At 45.8% G+C, this 18,112-nt stretch overlaps 1 protein-coding gene across 4 annotated transcripts in view; it reads left to right on the top strand.

Annotated features, from left to right (window-relative positions):
- Positions 1-18,112, top strand: part of bmpr2b (bone morphogenetic protein receptor, type II b (serine/threonine kinase)) — a 362,014-nt gene that overhangs the window by 297,910 nt on the left and 45,992 nt on the right. For all 4 annotated transcript variants that reach the window (XM_068036170.1, XM_068036168.1, XM_068036169.1 and 1 more), the window contains exon 4: positions 9,258-9,368. In XM_068036170.1, coding sequence (XP_067892271.1) covers positions 9,258-9,368 — 111 coding nt within the window. The remainder of the gene's footprint in view (positions 1-9,257; positions 9,369-18,112) is intronic.

Below are 18,112 nucleotides of genomic sequence, written 5' to 3'. Positions count from 1 at the left end.
TGGTGTTCCAATGCGTCTGCTGCCCTTGTCCTTTTAGGTGGAAGATGTCGTGGGTTTGGAAGGTGCTGTCGAAGGAGGCGTGGTGAGTTGCTGCAGTGTATCTTGTATATGGTACACACTGCTGCCACTGTGCATTGGTGATGGAGGGAGTGAATGTTTAAGGTGGTGGATGGTGTGCCGATCAAGTGGGCTGCTTTGTCCTGGATTGTGTCAAGCTTCCTGAGTGTTGTTGGAGCAGCACTCATCCAAGCAAATGGAGAGTATTCCATCACACTCCTGAGTTGTGCCTTGTAGATGGTGGACTGGAATTGGGGAGTCAGGAGGTGGTTACTTGCCACAGAATTTGCCAGCCTCTGACTTGCTCTGGGAGCCAAATTATTTAATTGGCTGCTCCAGCTCTGTTTCTGGTCAATGGTATCCCCCAGGATGTTGATAGTGTGGGATTCAGCGATGGTAATGCTATTGAATGTCAAGGGGAGATGGCTAGATTCTCTGTTGGAGATGGTCATTGCCTGGCACTTGCGTGGCACGAATGTTACTTGCCACTTAACAGCCCAACCTGAATGTTGTCCAGGTCTTGCTCTTTGGACTGCTTCAGTTTCTGAGGAGTTGTAAATGGTACTGAACGTCGTACAATCATCAGCGAACATTCACACTTCTGACCTTATGCAGGAGGGAAGGTCATTGATGAAGCAGCTGACTGGTTGGGCCTAGGATACTATCCTGAGGAAATCTTTGGTGATGCCCTTGGGCTGAGATGATTGGCCTCCAACAACCACAACTATCTTCCTTTGTGCTAGGTATGACTCTAACCATTGGAGAGTTTACCCCTGATTCCCGTTGACTTCAATTTGGCTCCTTGTTGCCACATTCGGTCAAATGCTGCCTCGATGTCAAGGGCAGTCACTCTCACCTCACCTCCTGTGTTCAGCTCTATTGTCCATGTTTGAACCAAGGCTGTAATGAGGTCAGGAGCGTATTGGCCCTGGCAGAACCCAAACTGAGCATCGAAGAGCAGGTTATTCCGATTTAAGTGGTGTGTGATAGTACTGTCGATGACACCTTAGATCACTTTGCTGATTATCGAGAGTAGACTGCAGGGTGGTAATTGGACGTTTGGATTTGTCCTGCTTTTTGTGGATTGGACATACCTGAGCAATTTTCCACATTGTCAGGTAGATGCCTGTGTTGTAGCTGTACTGGAACAGCTTGGCTAGGGGCGTGGATATTTCTGGAGTACAACTATTCAGTACTACAGCTAGCATGTTGTCAGGACCAGTAGCCTTTGCAGTATCCAATCCCTTTCAGCCATTTCTTGATATCAGGGGGAGTGAATCGATTGGCTGAAGACTGGCATGTCTGATGCTGGGAACCTCAGGAAGAGATGGATCATCAGCACTTCTGGCTGAAGATGGTCCCAAATACTTCAGCCTTTTCTTTTGCACTGATGTGACTGGCTCCCCCATGATTGAAGATGGGGCTATTTGTGGAGCCTCCTCCTCCTGTTTAACTGTCTACCACCATTCACGAATGGATGTCATAGAGTTATCCAACACAGAAACAGGCCCTTCGGCCCATTGTGCCTGCGCCAGCCATCAAGCACCTATCTATTCTAATCCCATTTTCCAGCACTTGGCCCATAGCCTTGTATGCTATGGCATTTTAAGTGCCCATCTAAATACTTCGTAAATGTTGTAAGGGTTACTCCCCTTCAGGCAGTGTGTTCCAGATTCCAACCACCCTCTGGCTGAAAAGAATTTCCTCAAATCCCCTCTAAACCTTCTGCCCCTCACCTTAAATCTATGCCCCCTGGTTATTGACCCCTGCACTCAGGAAAAAAATTTCTGACTTTCTACCCTATCAATGTCCCTCATAATTTTGTATCCCTCAATCAGGACCCCCCTCAGCCTTCTCTGCTCTCAGGAAAACAATGCTAGCTTATTCAGTCCTACTTAATTGCTGAAATGCTCCAGCCCAGGGAACAACCTGTCTGGTGAATCTCCTCTGCATCCTCTCCAGTGCAATCACATCCTTCCTATCGTGTGGTGACCAAAACTGTACACAGTACTCCAGCTCTGGCCTAACTAGCGTTTTATGCAGCTCCATCATAACCTCCCTGCTGTAATATTTTATGCCTCAGCTAATAAAGGCAAATATCCCATATGCCTTCCTAACCACCTTATCTACCTGTGCTGCTGCCTTCAGTGATATATGGACAAGTATACCAAGGTCCCTCTAACCCTCTGTACTTCCTAAGATCCTACCATCCATTGTATATTCCCTTGCCTTGTTAGTCCTCCCAAAATGCATCACCTCACACTTCTCAGGATTAAATTCCATTTGCCACTGCTCCGCCCATCTTACCAGCCCATCTATATCGTCCTGTAATCTAAGGCTTTCCTCCTCACTATTTACAACACCACCAATTTTCGTGTCATTTGCGAACTTACTGATCATACCTCCTATATTCACCTCTAAATCATTAATGTACACTACAAACAGCAAGGGTCACAGCGCTGATCCCTGCGGTACACCACTGGTCACAGGCTGCCAATCGCAAAAACAACCCTCGACCATCACCCTCTGCCTCCTGCCACGAAGCCAATTTTGGATCCAATTTGCCAAATTACCCTGGATCCCCTTCTTAACCAATCTCCCATGCGGGTCCTTATCAAAAGCCTTACTGAAGTCCATGCAGACTACATCAGCTGCTTTACTCTCATCTACACATCTAGTCACCTCCTCAAAAAATTCAATCAAGTTTGTTAGACACGATCTCCCCCTGACAAAGCCATGCTGACTATCCCTGATTAATCCCTGCCTCTCCAAGTGGAGATTAATCCTGTCCCTCAGATTTTTTTCCAATCGTTTCCCTACCACTGATGTTAGACTCACTGGCCTGAAATTATCTGGTTTTCTTGAATAATGTGTCAGGACTGCAGAGCTTAGATCTGACCTGTTGGTTGTGGGATTGCTTAGCTTTGTCTATAGCATGCTGCTTCCACTGTCTGGCAATGAAGGTAGTCCTGTGTTGTGGCTTCACCAGATTGCTATCTCATTTTTAGGTATGCCTGGTGCTCCAGGGTTGATCCCCTGGCTTGATAATGGTAAAATGAGGGATATACCGGGTCATGAATTTACGGATTGTGGTTGAATACAATTCTGCTGCTGCTGGTTCACAGCGCCTTATGGATTCCCAGTTTTGAGCTGCCAGATCTGTTCAAAATCTATCCCATTTAGCACAGTGGTAGTGCCTCACAACATGATGGAGGCCATCCTCATTGTGAAGACGGACTTTGTTTTCACAAGGATTGTGTGTCGGTGACTCCTACCAATCCTGTCTTGGACAGATGCATCTGCGACAGGTAGAATGGTGAGGACAAGGTCTAGTAGATTTTTTTCTCCTTGTCCTTTCCTCACCACCCGCTGCAGACTCACTCTGGTAGCCATGTCCTTTAGGACTCTGCCAGCTCGGTCAGTAGTGGTGCTATCAAGCCATTCTTGGTGATGGACATTGAAGTCTCCCACCCAGAGTACATTCTGTGCCCATGCCACCCTCAGTGCTTCTTCCAATTGGTGTTCAACATGGAGGAGGATTCAGCTGAGGGAGGGCGGTAGGTGGTAATCAGCAGGAGGTTTTCTTGCCCATGTTTGACCTGATGCCATGAGACATCATAGGGTCTGGAGCCAATGTTGATGACTCCCAGGGCAACTCTCTCCTGACTGTATTCTACTGTGCCGCCACCTCTGGTGGGTATGTTCTGCTGGTGAGACAAGACATACCCAGGAATGGTGATGGTGGTGTCTGGGACATTGGATGTAAGGTATGTTTCCGTGAGTATGACTGTGTCAGACAGTTGCTTGACTAGTCAGTGGGACAGCTCTCCCAATTGTCGCTCAAGTCCCCAGATGTTAGTAAGGAAGACTTTGCAGGGCCGACAGGGCTGGGTTTACTATTGCCATTTCCTGTGCCTACGTTGCTGCCAGGTGTTCCATCCGGTTTCATCCCTTTTCAACTTTTGTGTAGTGGTTTTGCACAATTGAGTGGCTTTTGGGACCATTTCAGAGGGGCAGTTAAGAGTCAGCCACGTTGCTGTGGGTTTGGAGTCACATGTGGGTCAGACCAGGTAAGGACGGCAGATTTCCTTCCCAAACGGCATTAGTGAACCAGGTGGGCTTTTACGACAATTGATGGTAGTTTCATAGTCACTAACACTGAGACCAGCTCTCAATTCCAGATTTTTTATTAATTAATTAATTTGTGAAGGAACACTTCCTATTTATTCACAGCAAATACAGCAAAGTAAGAACTTGCATTTATGTATCGCCATTCATGATTTATAATCTAAGAAACACAGCAGCCAATTTGTGACCAGATTGACCCCACAATCAGCAATAGGATAAATGAGCAGATAATCTGTTTCACTGATAAATTGAGCAATTAATATTGGCCAGCACACTGGGGAGAATTCCCCTGCTCTTTTTAATAGTGCCTCAGGATTTGTTTTACATCCACCCTGAGAGGGCAGATAGGACCTCAATGTAATATCTCATCCAAAAGGTAGCACTCCCTCATTCGAGCTCTGGATTGTGTATTGAAACACTCCCTATGTATCAGTGACCTGAGTAGTAAACATTAATTTCCTACCAAAACATTCCCCAAACAACACCAGAGATCAGAACAAATCCCTCCCACTCCCATAGTGCATTGAAACAGGACACCCATCTAAAGCAGTTAATTTAGTTTGCTCCATGATTTCTCTTTTCCTCTCTTGAACTAAAATACCTCTAGCTACCTTTCAGTGATCTATCCAAGAGGCCATTCATCATGTATGAACCTAGATTGTAGTTTCTGATCTGTGTTGACCCATTTTTAGTTTCAGCAGGTTAGTCAATATTAGAAGAATACTGAATGGCAAACTTAGGCTTAATGTCAGCAGCCTGTTTGACCATAGATAGTTATTAGTTGATTCCAGTCCTTCTCACCCAGTAGCCACACACGCATTTTCAGCAGAAAGTCACCAGATAGCAATCACGAACCTGGTTAAGGTCAGCTAATTTAGTACAGACTGGACATTGAACCTGGGACCAGATGATAGTGTTTCTTACATACTTCTCACATGTTATCTTTCTGTCTCTGTCTTTCTCCTTCAGTCTTTCATTGATTGTATGTCTGCTCCTAGTTCCTCTCTATTATTCGTACACTGTCCCTTTTATTTGCACTCTTAGTGCATTTTCTGTTTCTCTCCATCCATATGCATGGATGGTATGTCTCGGTGATGCTCTGCATATCATTCTCCTTGTTCTGTTTTCTTTGTGTCTCTCAGAAACTGAATAATGTGAACACTAAAAATCTTTGATTTGATGCTGTGAGAGGTTTCTTTCTCAAATACTGCTGGATGCTAGGTGCTGTGGAAGGAAAAAAAACCACACACAATATTTGAAATGAACTAGAACCCCTAATTGTGCATTATGAACAATATAGTCGAACAAGCATTTCTATTTGCTGCAGTATCCAAGGCTGTAAATCCCTTTAAAGAACTTGCTCCTTTGTTCTCCTTTGTTTGCTGGAAGGCTTGTATATTCAGCTTGGAGCTGCGACTGTGTCCTGGAAACTTTTCCAAACCCAACCGGTGCTCCGGTTTCCTCCCACCTCCAAAAGACTTGCAGGTTGATAGGTAAATTGGCCATTGTAAATTGCCCCTAGTGTAAGTAAGTGGTAGGAGAATGGTGGGGATGTGGTAGAGAATATGGGATTAATGTAGGATTAGTATAAATGGGTGGTTGTTGGTCGGCACAGACTCGGTGGGCTGAAGGGCCTGTTTCAGTGCTGTATCGCTAAATAAAAATAAAATAAATATGATTCATATGGACAATTTTTAACTCTGAAGTGGCGGCACAGTGGCGCAGTGGTTAGCACCGCAGCCTCACAGCTCCAGGGACCCGGGTTCAATTCCGGGTACTGCCTGTGTGGAGTTTGCAAGTTCTCCCTGTGTCTGTGTGGGTTTCCTCCGGGTGCTCCGGTTTCCTCCCACAAGCCAAAAAACTTGCAGGTTGATAGGTAAATTGGCCATTATAAATTGTCACTAGTATAGGTAGGTGGTAGGGGAATATAGGGACAGGTGGGGATGTTTGGTAGGAATATGGGATTAGTGTAGGATTAGTATAAATGGGTGGTTGATGTTCGGCACAGACTCGGTGGGCCGAAGGGCCTGTTTCAGTGCTGTATCTCTAATCTAAAAAATCTAATCTAGTATTTTAAAAGTGGCGGCACAGTGGCGCAGTGGTTAGCACCGCAGCCTCACAGCTCCAGGGACCCGGGTTCAATTCCGGGTACTGCCTGTGTGGAGTTTGCAAGTTCTCCCTGTGTCTGTGTGGGTTTCCTCCGGGTGCTCCGGTTTCCTCCCACAAGCCAAAAAACTTGCAGGTTGATAGGTAAATTGGCCATTATAAATTGTCACTAGTATAGGTAGGTGGTAGGGGAATATAGGGACAGGTGGGGATGTTTGGTAGGAATATGGGATTAGTGTAGGATTAGTATAAATGGGTGGTTGATGTTCGGCACAGACTCGGTGGGCCGAAGGGCCTGTTTCAGTGCTGTATCTCTAATCTAATCTAATCTCTATATACATTTACATAAGAGCTGTTGAATGGTGATGCATTTAGCATAACTCAAATGGCACAGTGGCTGAGGATTCTATTCTTGATGTTAAACAGTGCAGAAGACCAACAAGGTTCCAAGTTTGATCCCTGGTGTGTGCTGGGCTAGCAGATCTTGCCAGGGTGTCAGTAGGAGGTGATGAGTATTGGCTTCAGTGTCCCCTTACTAGGAAGAGGAAACATCAGTGCGGCACAGTGGCGCAGTGGTTAGCACCGCAGCCTCACAGCTCCAGCAACCCGGGTTCAATTCTGGGTACTGCCTGTGTGGAGTTTGCAAGTTCTCCCTGTGTCTGCGTGGGTTTTCTCCGGGTGCTCCAGTTTCCTGCCACAAGCCAAAAGACTTGCAGGTTGATAGGTAAATTGGCCATTATAAATTGCCCCTAGTATAGGTAGGTGGTAGGGAAATTTAGGGACAGGTGGGGATGTGGTAGCACTATGGGATTAGTGTAGGATTAGTATAAATGGGTGGTTGATGGTCGGCACAGACTCGGTGGGCCAAAGGGCCTGTTTCAATGCTGTATCTCTAAACTAAACTAAACAGTTGGAGTTCATATACAGTTAAGACATTTACCTGCTGTAGCTTATTCATCCACAGGACCTAAAAGCTGTAGAACACCTTACCTTTCTCAGTCATTTAGGCGTCAATGGTAGGACCCATCATTCTGACTCAGAAAGCTGTGGCTTCAAGCCCCAGTCCAGGGAATTGAGCGCAGTGTCTAATTATTTTCCCCTGTCTCCACCATAGTGGACCTTTGACCCATAATATGAATCCACAGAGGTACCCAGGTGACTAAAGGCGCTGCCAAGTAGAGAATGTAAAACATTACCAGTCAGACATCCCAGGTTTAGTTCCCAGTCTGTGAGGCTGCTGAACATTAAAGTTTTTTTGTTCTGGTACAATTTTCCTCACACATTGGCAGCAATATACCTCACGTCAACAATATAAAATGGCAGATTTTTTTTTTCCTCTCCAATGTTCAGCAGTGAGAACCTAGTAATTGCATCCCTTGCTGCTGAGAAAAGCTGATCCAATACAAAGTGGGACTCAGACATGGACCTTCCGGTTTGGATGGGTCAGTGCCAACCAGAGAGCTTTTCGATGATGGTTTTAACTATCCCACCTAGCTCTTAGAACACCTTGCCACCTTACAGCCACTTCTTCTACAGCATCCACTGGAAAATAACTGAGCTCAGCCTACAGTACCAGCTGGCAGCTTGAGGGGCAACTCTGTCACCAAATCTGGTAGGCATGCTATGGAGCACTATGATCCAGAATTTAGCAAATTTGCCTTCCGGTTTGCGAGATATGTTGTGGTTTTTAATAGCAGGCAAGACTAGCTGTTTCCTTTGGCGAGATGTGTATCATTTTATGTGCTCCAACTGTATTGAATGTTCAGTTTGTGTAGATATACAGATGGGTCAGTAAAGCAAAGTGATGGGCACATGATATTTTCATACTTTGTTTACTTGAACTGTGAAGAAACAGCTGGCAGGACAGTTATAGATACTGTTTCCAATACTAGGGTGAAATACTGGTGGGTGTAAGTCTGTTACTACTGACAAATGTGGGTATATGTGGTTGGGATTATTTGCTTGCATGGAGGGTTAACACCAACACAGACTGGTTGGGTCGAATGGCCTATTTCCAAGTGGTAACTTCTATTTATTTCAATGTACTATTAATAGTTTAAAAGTAAACTCTTCCAATGACTCACTGGATAAATGCACACCACAGGTGCTACTAAGACATGCAGACAAGAAGGTCTTAAGTTCAATTACTTTTTCAGCTGTTGGAGATGGTACAAAGTAAGTGCAAGCCATCTTGGCTCAGTTACTAGCACCCTCAGTTAGTGTGCTGCACTGTCTGAAGTGCTGCGCTTCAGCAACTCTGCTCCTGTTGCCTGTTCCGCTGGTTCAGCAGGAATCAAAGAACTCAGAATACTATTCAAAGAAGAGCAAGCAGCTTTCAGGTGTCCTGGAAAACATTTCCCTCTCAACCAACAGCACCAAAAACACATGATCTCTTACTGCTGTTTGTGAGATCTTGCAAGTCTTTTGGCTTGTGGGAGGAAACCGGAGCACCCGGAGAAAACCCACGCAGACACAGGGAGAACTTGCAAACTCCACACAGGCAGTACCCGGAATCGAACCCGGGTCCCTGGAGCTGTGAGGCTGCGGTGCTAACCACTGTGCCACTGTGCCGCCCCTACAAAGCACTTACTTTGTACCATCTCCAACAGCTGAAAAAGTAATTGAACTTAAGACCTTCTTGTCTGCATGTCTTAGTAGCACCTGTGGTGTGCATTTATCCAGTGAGTCATTGGAAGAGTTTACTTTTAAACTATTAATAGTACATTGAAATAAATAGAAGTTACCACTTGGAAATAGGCCATTCGACCCAACCAGTCTGTGTTGGTGTTAACCCTCCATGTGCATTGTGATTCATGGCATGAGACATTTGAGAGATGTTAGTAGTACAAATGCAATTCTGCCTTTCTTACTGGTACATTAAAGTTTTTATATATGGTATGTTGGTACCAATAAGCTAACTGAAGTGAGTGGCAACACTGATGGGAGTTTATATTTCTGTGTTCTAGGTACTTGGAGGCCACACTACAAGGAGGAGACGATTGTAATTGCTTTGGCGTCAGTGTCTGTCGTAGCTGTCCTGATTGCAGCTTTCTTCTTTGGGTATAGAATGCTAGCAGGTGAGTGTTTGCAATGAAACCTGCCTTCATTCCTTTTATTTTAAACGTCATTCAAAGTTTTCACTCCTCGCCCCCCCCCCCCACCCCACCCAACTGAAAACGCTGCGTGTCATACAACAGTGGTCCTTCCCCCCAACCCCCCCCTACCCCCTCCCCCCACCTTCATTCACCTGATTCCTCACTGATTCCACAGGCACCAACAGCTGCCCAGTATCTTATCTATGTGGCCATTCTTCACGCAAGTGTCAGCAGATTATCAAGCAGGCATCACAGCCGAGCTTCATCCTATCCTCACTCAAACTATCTGTGTAGTGTAAATAGAAAAAGTTGGAAATACTTGTCAGGTCAGGCAGCATCTGTGGAGAAATAGAAGTCAGTTAGTCGATGTTTCAGATCCAAGACCTTTCCTCTGACTGGAAGATATTACAGATGAATAGCATCTAAAAAGGAGCAGAATAAGAGAGAGGAAGAAAACATGTATGACCACAAGCTCGCTGTCACTTGCCATTTCAATTCTCTATGTCAGCTGCCCTCCTGTGCCCCCCACCTACTTAGGCAGTGACTTTTGCTCAGGTTCAATTCCACAGTTGCCACATGCCCTCCAATACCTCACCCAAATAGCGTTTCTTCATGTGTAAATGTAAATTTTAACAGTGAGTGTCATCAGGTTACCTGTTAGTAGAGGGTATCTCATTCTATGCCCAGACACGGAATTTTGCAGTGCCAGGATAATGATCAGGAACAGGATGTTCAGGAGATTTTATTTCCTCCACTTCCCTGGCTGGGGTACTGTGACCAATTGTACCATCTCCAACAGCTGATAAAGAAGTACTTGAACTTAAGACCTTCTTGTCTGCATGTCTTAGTAGCACCTGTGGTGTGCATTTATCTAGTGAGTCATTGGAAGAGCTTACTTTTAAACTATTAAAAGTACATTGAAATAAAAAGAAGTTACTACTTGGAAATAGACTATTCGACCCAACCAGTCTGTGTTGGTGTTTACCTTCCATGCAAGCAAATAATCCCAACCACATATACCCACCCTGCTCTTTGTATCCCTTAACCCCATTTTCATTTGTCCACCTAACCAATCTAATCTTGAATGTTGACAGTTTCTGCCTCAGCCACTAACCTTGGGAGTGAATTTCACATCTTCAAACTCTTTTGGTGAAGAGGTTTCTCCTGGCCTAGAACTATAGAAAAATTATGGCACAGAAGGAGGCCATTCAGCCCGTCGTGTCCATGCCGGCCAAAAAAACAACTAGCCGCCCAATCTAATCCCATCTTCCAACATCTGGTCTATAGCCTTGCAGGTTACAGCACTTCAGATGCATGTCCAGGTACCTTTTAAAAGAACTGAGGGTTTCAGCCTCCACTACCATTCCTGGCAGTGAATTCCAGACACCCACCACCCTCTGGGTGGAAAAGTCTTTCCTCATGTCCCCGCTAATCCTTCTACCAATCACCTCTGTTCTAAATCTGTTGCATTTTATCTCATATCTGTGGTACCTTATTCTAGACCCCTCAGCTATTGAAAAGGGTCTGCCTCTAACTACCCTGTCCCAGCCTTCCATAATTTTAAGCACTTCTATCATATTCCATTAATCCGTGATGTTCTGATGAAAAGAGTGCCGAGTTTTAATGTGTTTCCTCATGCTGGGCAGGTTCCTAATGAATCGATGTTGTACCCTCTCTAAAGCCGCAATATCCTTCCAATGATGTGCAGCACAATAATAACCACAGCACTTTGTAACTGAGTCTTATTAAGGTTTTATAAAGAATCTTCATTATCACGTGGTTTTTATATTCTACACCTCTTGTGATAAAATCAGCCTGATTAACCTGAGCTGTTGCCTTTAACGTCCTGTGAGCCTGCAGCCTCAAATCCCTCTGCCATTCCACAGCGCAACCCAACTTACATTGAGTAAAGAAAGAGGTTTTGACAATAGGTCATCGACCTGAAATGTTATCTCTGTTTCCCTCTCCACAGGTGCTGCCTGACCTGCTGAATATTTTCAGCATTTTCTGTTTTCATTCGATTAAGAATGTAATAGCTGCTGGTATTTTTTCAAAATGTACCACTTACTGACATTGAATTCTATCTGCCACATTTTAACAATTTGGGGAGGCGGTGGCATAGTGGTAGTATCACTGGACTAGTAATCCAGAGGCGTAGGCTAATGCTCTGGGAACATGGGTTTGAATCCCACTTTGGCAGATGGTGAAATTTGAATTCAGTTAATAAATCTGGAATTAAAAACTGGCCACTGATGACCATGAAACCATTGTTGATTGTTGTAAAAACCCATCTGGTATACTAATGTCCTTTAGGGAAGGAACTCTGCCATCCTTACCTGGTCTGGCCTTCATGTGACTCCAAACCCACAGCAATGTGGTTGACTCTTAAATGCCGTCTGAAATGGCCTAGCAAGCCACTCAGTTGTATCAAACCACTACAAAGCCTTAGAAAAGGAATGAAACCAGACGGACCACCTGGCATCGACCTAGGGACTGGAAATGACAGCAGAAAACCCAGGCTTGTAGATCCTGCAAAGTCCTCCTCACTAGCATCTGGGGGCTTGTGCCAAAATTGGGAGAGCTGTCCCATGGACTAGTCAAGCAACAGCCTGACATAGTCATACTCACAGAATCATACCTTACAGGCAATGACCCTGACAGCACCATCACCATCCCTGGGTATGTCCTGACCCACCAGCAAGACAGTCCACCAGAGGTGGCGGCACAGTGGTATGCAGTCAGGAGGAAGTTGCCCTGGGAGTCCTCGACATTGACTCCGGACCCAATGAAGTCACATGGCATCAGGTCAAACATGGGCAAGGAAACTTCCTGCTGATTGCCACCTATCACTCCCCGCCCCCCACAACTCCCCCCCCTCGGCTGATGAATCAGTACTTCTCCATGTTGAACGCCAATTGGAAGAAGCAGTGAGGGTAGCAACGGCATGGATAGTACTCTGGGCGGGGGACATCAATTTCCATCACCCACAGCGGCTCGGTAGTACCACTACTGACCAAGCTGGCCGAGTCCTAAATAACATAGCTGCTAGACTGGGTCTGTGGCAGGTGGTGAGGGAACCAGCAAGAGGGAAAAACCTACTTGACCTTGTCCTTACCAATCTACCTGTCGCAGATGCATCTGTCCAGGACATTATTGGCAGGAGTGACCACCGCACAGTCCTTGTGGAGATGAAGTTCTGTCTTTACATTGAGGATACCTACCATCGTGTTGTGTGGCACTACCACCATGCTAAATGGAATAGATTTTGAACAGATCTAGCGGCTCAAAACTGGGCATCCATGAGCCATCAACAGCAGCAAAATTGTATTCAACCACAATCTGTAACCTCATGGCCTAACATATCCCCCACTCTACCATTACCATCAAGCCAGGAGACTAACCCTGGTTCAATGAAGAGTGCAGGAGAGCATGCCAGGAGCAGCACCAGGCATACCTGAAAATGAGGTTTCAGATTGGTGAAGCTACAATGCAGGACTACTTGCATGCCAAACAGTGGAAGCAGCATGCGATAGACAAAGCTAAGTGATTCCACAAACAACAGATCAGATCTAAGCTCTGCTGTCTTGCCACATCCAGTTGTGAATGGTGGTGGACAATTAAACAACAAACAGGAGGAGGAGACTCCACATATATTCCATCCTCAATGTTGGAGGAGCCCAGCACAACAGTGCAAAAGACAAGGCTGAAGCATTTGCATTCATCTTCAGCCAGAAATGCCGAGTAGATGATCCATCTCAGCCTCCTCCTGAGGTCCCCAGCATCACAGATGCCAGTCTTCAGCCAATTCGATTCACTCCACCTGCTTTCAAGAAATGGCTGAAGGCACTGGATACTGCAAACACAATGGGCTCAGACAACATTCCGATAATAGTACTGAAGACTTGTGCTCCAGAACTAGCTGTGCCCCCAGCTAAGCTGTTCCAGTATAGCTACAACACTGGCATCTACCTGGCAATGTGGAAAATTGCTCAGGTATGTCCTGCCCACAAATCCAACCCGGCCAATTACCACCCAATCATGCTACTCCTGATCATCAGCAAAGTGATGGAAGGGGTCATCAACAGTGCTATCAAGCGGCACTTGTTCAGCAATAACCTGCTCAGTGATGCTCAGTCTCGGTTCCGCCAGGGCCACTCAACTTCTGATCTCATTAGCCTTGGTCCAAACATGGACAAAAGAGCTGAACTCCAGAGGTGAGGTGAGAGTGACTGCCCTTGCCATCAAGGATCCCTAGCAAAACTGGAGTCAGTGGAAATCGGGGGGGGGGGGGGAAGCGTTCCGCTGGTTGGACTCATACCTTATATCACAAAGGAAGATGGCTGTGGTTGTGTGGTTGTTGGTGTTCAATCATCTCAGTCTCAGGACATCACTGCAGGAGTTCCTCAGGCCCATCCATCTTCAACTGCTTCATCAATGACCTTCCCTCCATCATAATGTCAGAAGTGGGGATGTTTACTATTGATTGCACAATGTTCAGTACCATTCATGACTCCTCAGATACTGAAGCAGCCCATGTCCATATGCAGCAAGACCTGGACAACTTCCAGGTTTGGGCTGATAAGTGGCAAGTAACATTCGTGTCACACAAATGCCAGGCAATGACTATCTCCAAAAAGAGAATCTAACCATCTCCCCTTGATGTTCAATGGCTTTACCATCGCTGAATCCCCCACTATCAACATCCTGGGATTTACCATTGACCAGAAACTGAATTGGACCAGCCACATCAATACTGTGTCTACAAGAGCAGATCAGAGGCTTGGAAATTGTGGCAAGTAACTCACTTCCTGTCTCCCCAAAGCCTGTCCACTATCTACAAAGCACAAGTCAGGATTGTGATGGAATACTCTCCACTTGCCTGGATGGGTGCATCTCTAACAACACTCAAGATGCTCGACACCAGTGGGGCGGCACTGTTTAGTTTAGTTTAGTTTAGAGATACAGCACTGAAACAGGCCCTTCGGCCCACTGAGTCTGTGCTGACCATCAACCACCCATTTATACTAATCCTACACTAATTCCATATTCCTACCACATCCCCACCTGTCCCTATATTTCCCTACCACCTGCCTATACTAGGGGCAATTTATAATGGCCAATTTACCTATCAACCTGCAAGTCTTTGGCTGTGGGAGGAAACCGGAGCACCCGGAGGAAACCCACGCGGTCACAGGGAGAACTTGCAAACTCCACACAGGCAGTACCCAGAATTGAACCCGGGTCGCTGGAGCTGTGAGGCTACGGTGCTAACCACTGCGCCACTGTGCCGTCCCGCAGTGGTTAGCACCGCAGCCTCACAGCTCCAGCGACCCGGGTTCGGTTCTGGGTATTGCTTGCGTGGAGTTTGCAAGTTCTCCCTGTGACCGCGTGGGTTTCCGCCGGGTGCTCCGGTTTCCTCCCACAGCCAAAGACTTGCAGGTTGATAGGTAAATTGGCCATTGTAAATTGCCCCCCTAGTGTAGGTAGGTGGTAGGAGAATGGTGGGGATGTGGTAGGGAATATGGGATTAATGTAGGATTAGTATAAATGGGTGGTTGTTGGTCGGCACAGACTCGGTGGGCCGAAGGGCCTGTTTCAGTGCTGTATCTCTCTATAACTCTATGACCATCTAGGACAGAGCTGCCCACTTGACTGGCACCCCACCCACCACCTTCACTCCCTCTACCACCAACACACGGTGGCACCGGTGTGTCCCATCTACAAGATGCACTGCAGCAACTCACCAAGGCTTCTTCGACAGCACCTTCCAAACTCGCGACCTCTACCACCTGGAAGGACAAGGGCTGCCAATGCATGGGAGCACCACCATCTGCAAGTTCCCCTCCAAGCCAGAAACCATCCTGACTTGGAACTATATCGCCGTTCCTTCATTGTCACTGGATCAAAATCCTGGAACTCCCTTCCTAACAGCACTGTTGGTGTACCTACACCCTAAGCACTGCAGCGGTCAAAGAAGGCAGTTCACCATCACCTTCTCAAGGGCAATTAGGGAAGGGCAAATAAGTGCTGTCCTAACCAGCGACGCCCACATCCCATGAACAAATTAAAAAAAAAATTCCCTCAATTCATAAATATTACATTGGTCTTCTAAAGAACTAACTATACCTCCTGTTTGACATCGTCTGTAAATTTTGTCCCCATTCCCTCTAGGCCTATATCCAAATCGTTGATAGAGACAGCGCAAAGAAGCGATCACAGAACTGAATTCTGTGGAATGCTAGGAAAACTACTCATTATCGAGAGAGTGGGGAGTTGAATAGCAAATAGTAAATGCTTTCCACTAAATTTCAGAATGAAAGTCTGGTTATTGTTTATACACACCCAGGCTTTCTTGAGTGCAAGGAATATCTTGGACCGAAATCAATGGCTGAGAAAGATGAAAACTTCCATCTTGCTATACTACCATCTAGTGGTCAAATCATGTATTCTGATCGAGCTGTGGAGTCAGATGTGGCATGGTTATCATATATCACGTCATAACTTAGCCATACGACTGAGAAGGTGCCATATTCAATAATATCGTGGGCTGTGCTGATTTATCTTACTTCAGTCGAGGAAGTGTTTTGAGGAGGTGAAATGAAACAGGATTCCTGCTCTTATTCTCAGCCAGGCTGATGTTGTGGACTGTCTGGTTGGTCTTGGTGTCAGTACCCCCAAACTAAGGAGCAACTTAAGAAAGGTGACAGAGGGAAACCAGGGAATTAAAGACCAGTTAGCCTAACATCTGTTGTTGGGAAATTGCTAGAGTCATTAAGAATGGGCTGACTGAATACCTTGAAAATGACCTTGAAAATTTTCAGCTGATCAGAGAACCAGCACAGATTTGTAAAGGGTAGGTCATGCTTGACAAATCTGATTGAATTTTTTGAAGAGGTGACTAAAATTGTGTACAGGGGAATGTCTATCAATGTGATTTATATGGACTTACAGAAGAAACTTGATGAAGTCCCTCATAAGAGACTGTTCGCTAAAGTTGAAGCTCATGGAATTGAAGATAAATTATTGACCTGATAATGGGTAGGGACTCTTAATTGGCACGAATCCACAGGCATTGGGGCCTCAACAATTCGCCATATTTATTAACAACTTAAAGCTACATGTTCAAATTTACTGATGACACAAAGATAGCAGGGATTGTAAGAAGTGTAAATGAAAATGTAAATGAAAATGAACACAAAAGTCCGAGTGTATCAGGCCTGTGTCCTCAGTACCTTGCTCTACGGCAGCGAGGCCTGGACAACGTATGCCAGCCAAGAGCGACGTCTCAATTCATTCCATCTTAGGTGCCTTCGGAGAATACTTGGCATCAGGTGGCAGGACTATATCTCCAACACAGAAGTCCTTGAAGCGGCCAACACCCCCAGCTTATACACACTACTGAGTCAGCGGCGCTTGAGATGGCTTGGCCATGTGAGCCGCATGGAAGATGGCAGGATCCCCAAAGACACATTGTACAGCGAGCTCGCCACTGGTATCAGACCCACCGGCCGTCCATGTCTCCGTTATAAAGACGTCTGCAAACGCGACATGAAATCGTGTGACATTGATCACAAGTCGTGGGAGTCAGTTGCCAGCATTCGCCAGAGCTGGCGGGCAGCCATAAAGACAGGGCTAAATTGTGGCGAGTCGAAGAGACTTAGTAGTTGGCAGGAAAAAAGACAGAGGCGCAAGGGGAGAGCCAACTGTGCAACAGCCCCAACAAACAAATTTCTCTGCAGCACCTGTGGAAGAGCCTGTCACTCCAGAATTGGCCTTTATAGCCACTCCAGGCGCTGCTTCACAAACCACTGACCACCTCCAGGCGCTTATCCATTGTCTCTCGAGATAAGGAGGCCCAAAAGAAAGAAAGAAAGAAATGAAAATGTAAAATTACAAAGAGATATTGATAGATGAAGTAAATGGGAAAAACTGTGGCAAATGGATTTCAATGTGGACAAATGTGAGGCCATCCACATTGGACATAAAAAGGGTAAAACAGGGTACTTTCTAAATGGTGCAAAACTAGAAACAATGGAGGTCCAGAGACCCTTGGGGGTCCAGCTACATAGATCTTAAAATGTCAAAAACAAGTGCAGAAAATGATCAAAAAAGGCTAATAGCATGCTGGCTTTTATATTTCGAGGACTGGAATACAAGGGGATAAAAGTCATGCTTCAGCTCTACAAAGCCCTGGTTAGACTACACCTGGAGTACTTTGAGCAATTCTCGACACCACACCGTAGGAAGGATATATTGACTTTGGAGGGCGTGCAGCATCATTTACCATAATGATACCTGGACTCCATGGGTTAAATTATGAGGAGATTACACAAACTAGGGTAGGGGGTGAGTTGATCAAAGCTTTTGAGATATTACAGGGAACAGATAGGGTAGATAAAGAGAAACTATTTCTGCTGGTTGTTGGGTCTTGGACTAGGGGGTATTTTCTAAAAATTAGAGCCATAATTTCAGAGTGGTCGAAATTATGGAGTCATGGCTCAGAAGGAGGCCATTCGGTCCATCAAGTTTCTGTAGAACAGGCCAGTCAGTCCCATTCGCCCCCCCACCTCTATTCCAATAGCCTTGCAAGTTTATTTCACTCAAGGTGCCCATCCAATTTCCTTTCAAAATCACCACGCTCGTAGGCAGTGAGTTCTAGATCATTATTACTCGCTGCGTAAAAAGGTTCTTACTCACATCCACCCGCATCTCTTGCCCAAAACCTT

Source organism: Heterodontus francisci, chromosome 7 (genome assembly GCF_036365525.1).
Source record: "Heterodontus francisci isolate sHetFra1 chromosome 7, sHetFra1.hap1, whole genome shotgun sequence".
Taxonomy (NCBI): Eukaryota; Metazoa; Chordata; class Chondrichthyes; order Heterodontiformes; family Heterodontidae; genus Heterodontus; species Heterodontus francisci.
This window is presented reverse-complemented; position numbering and strand designations above follow the sequence as displayed.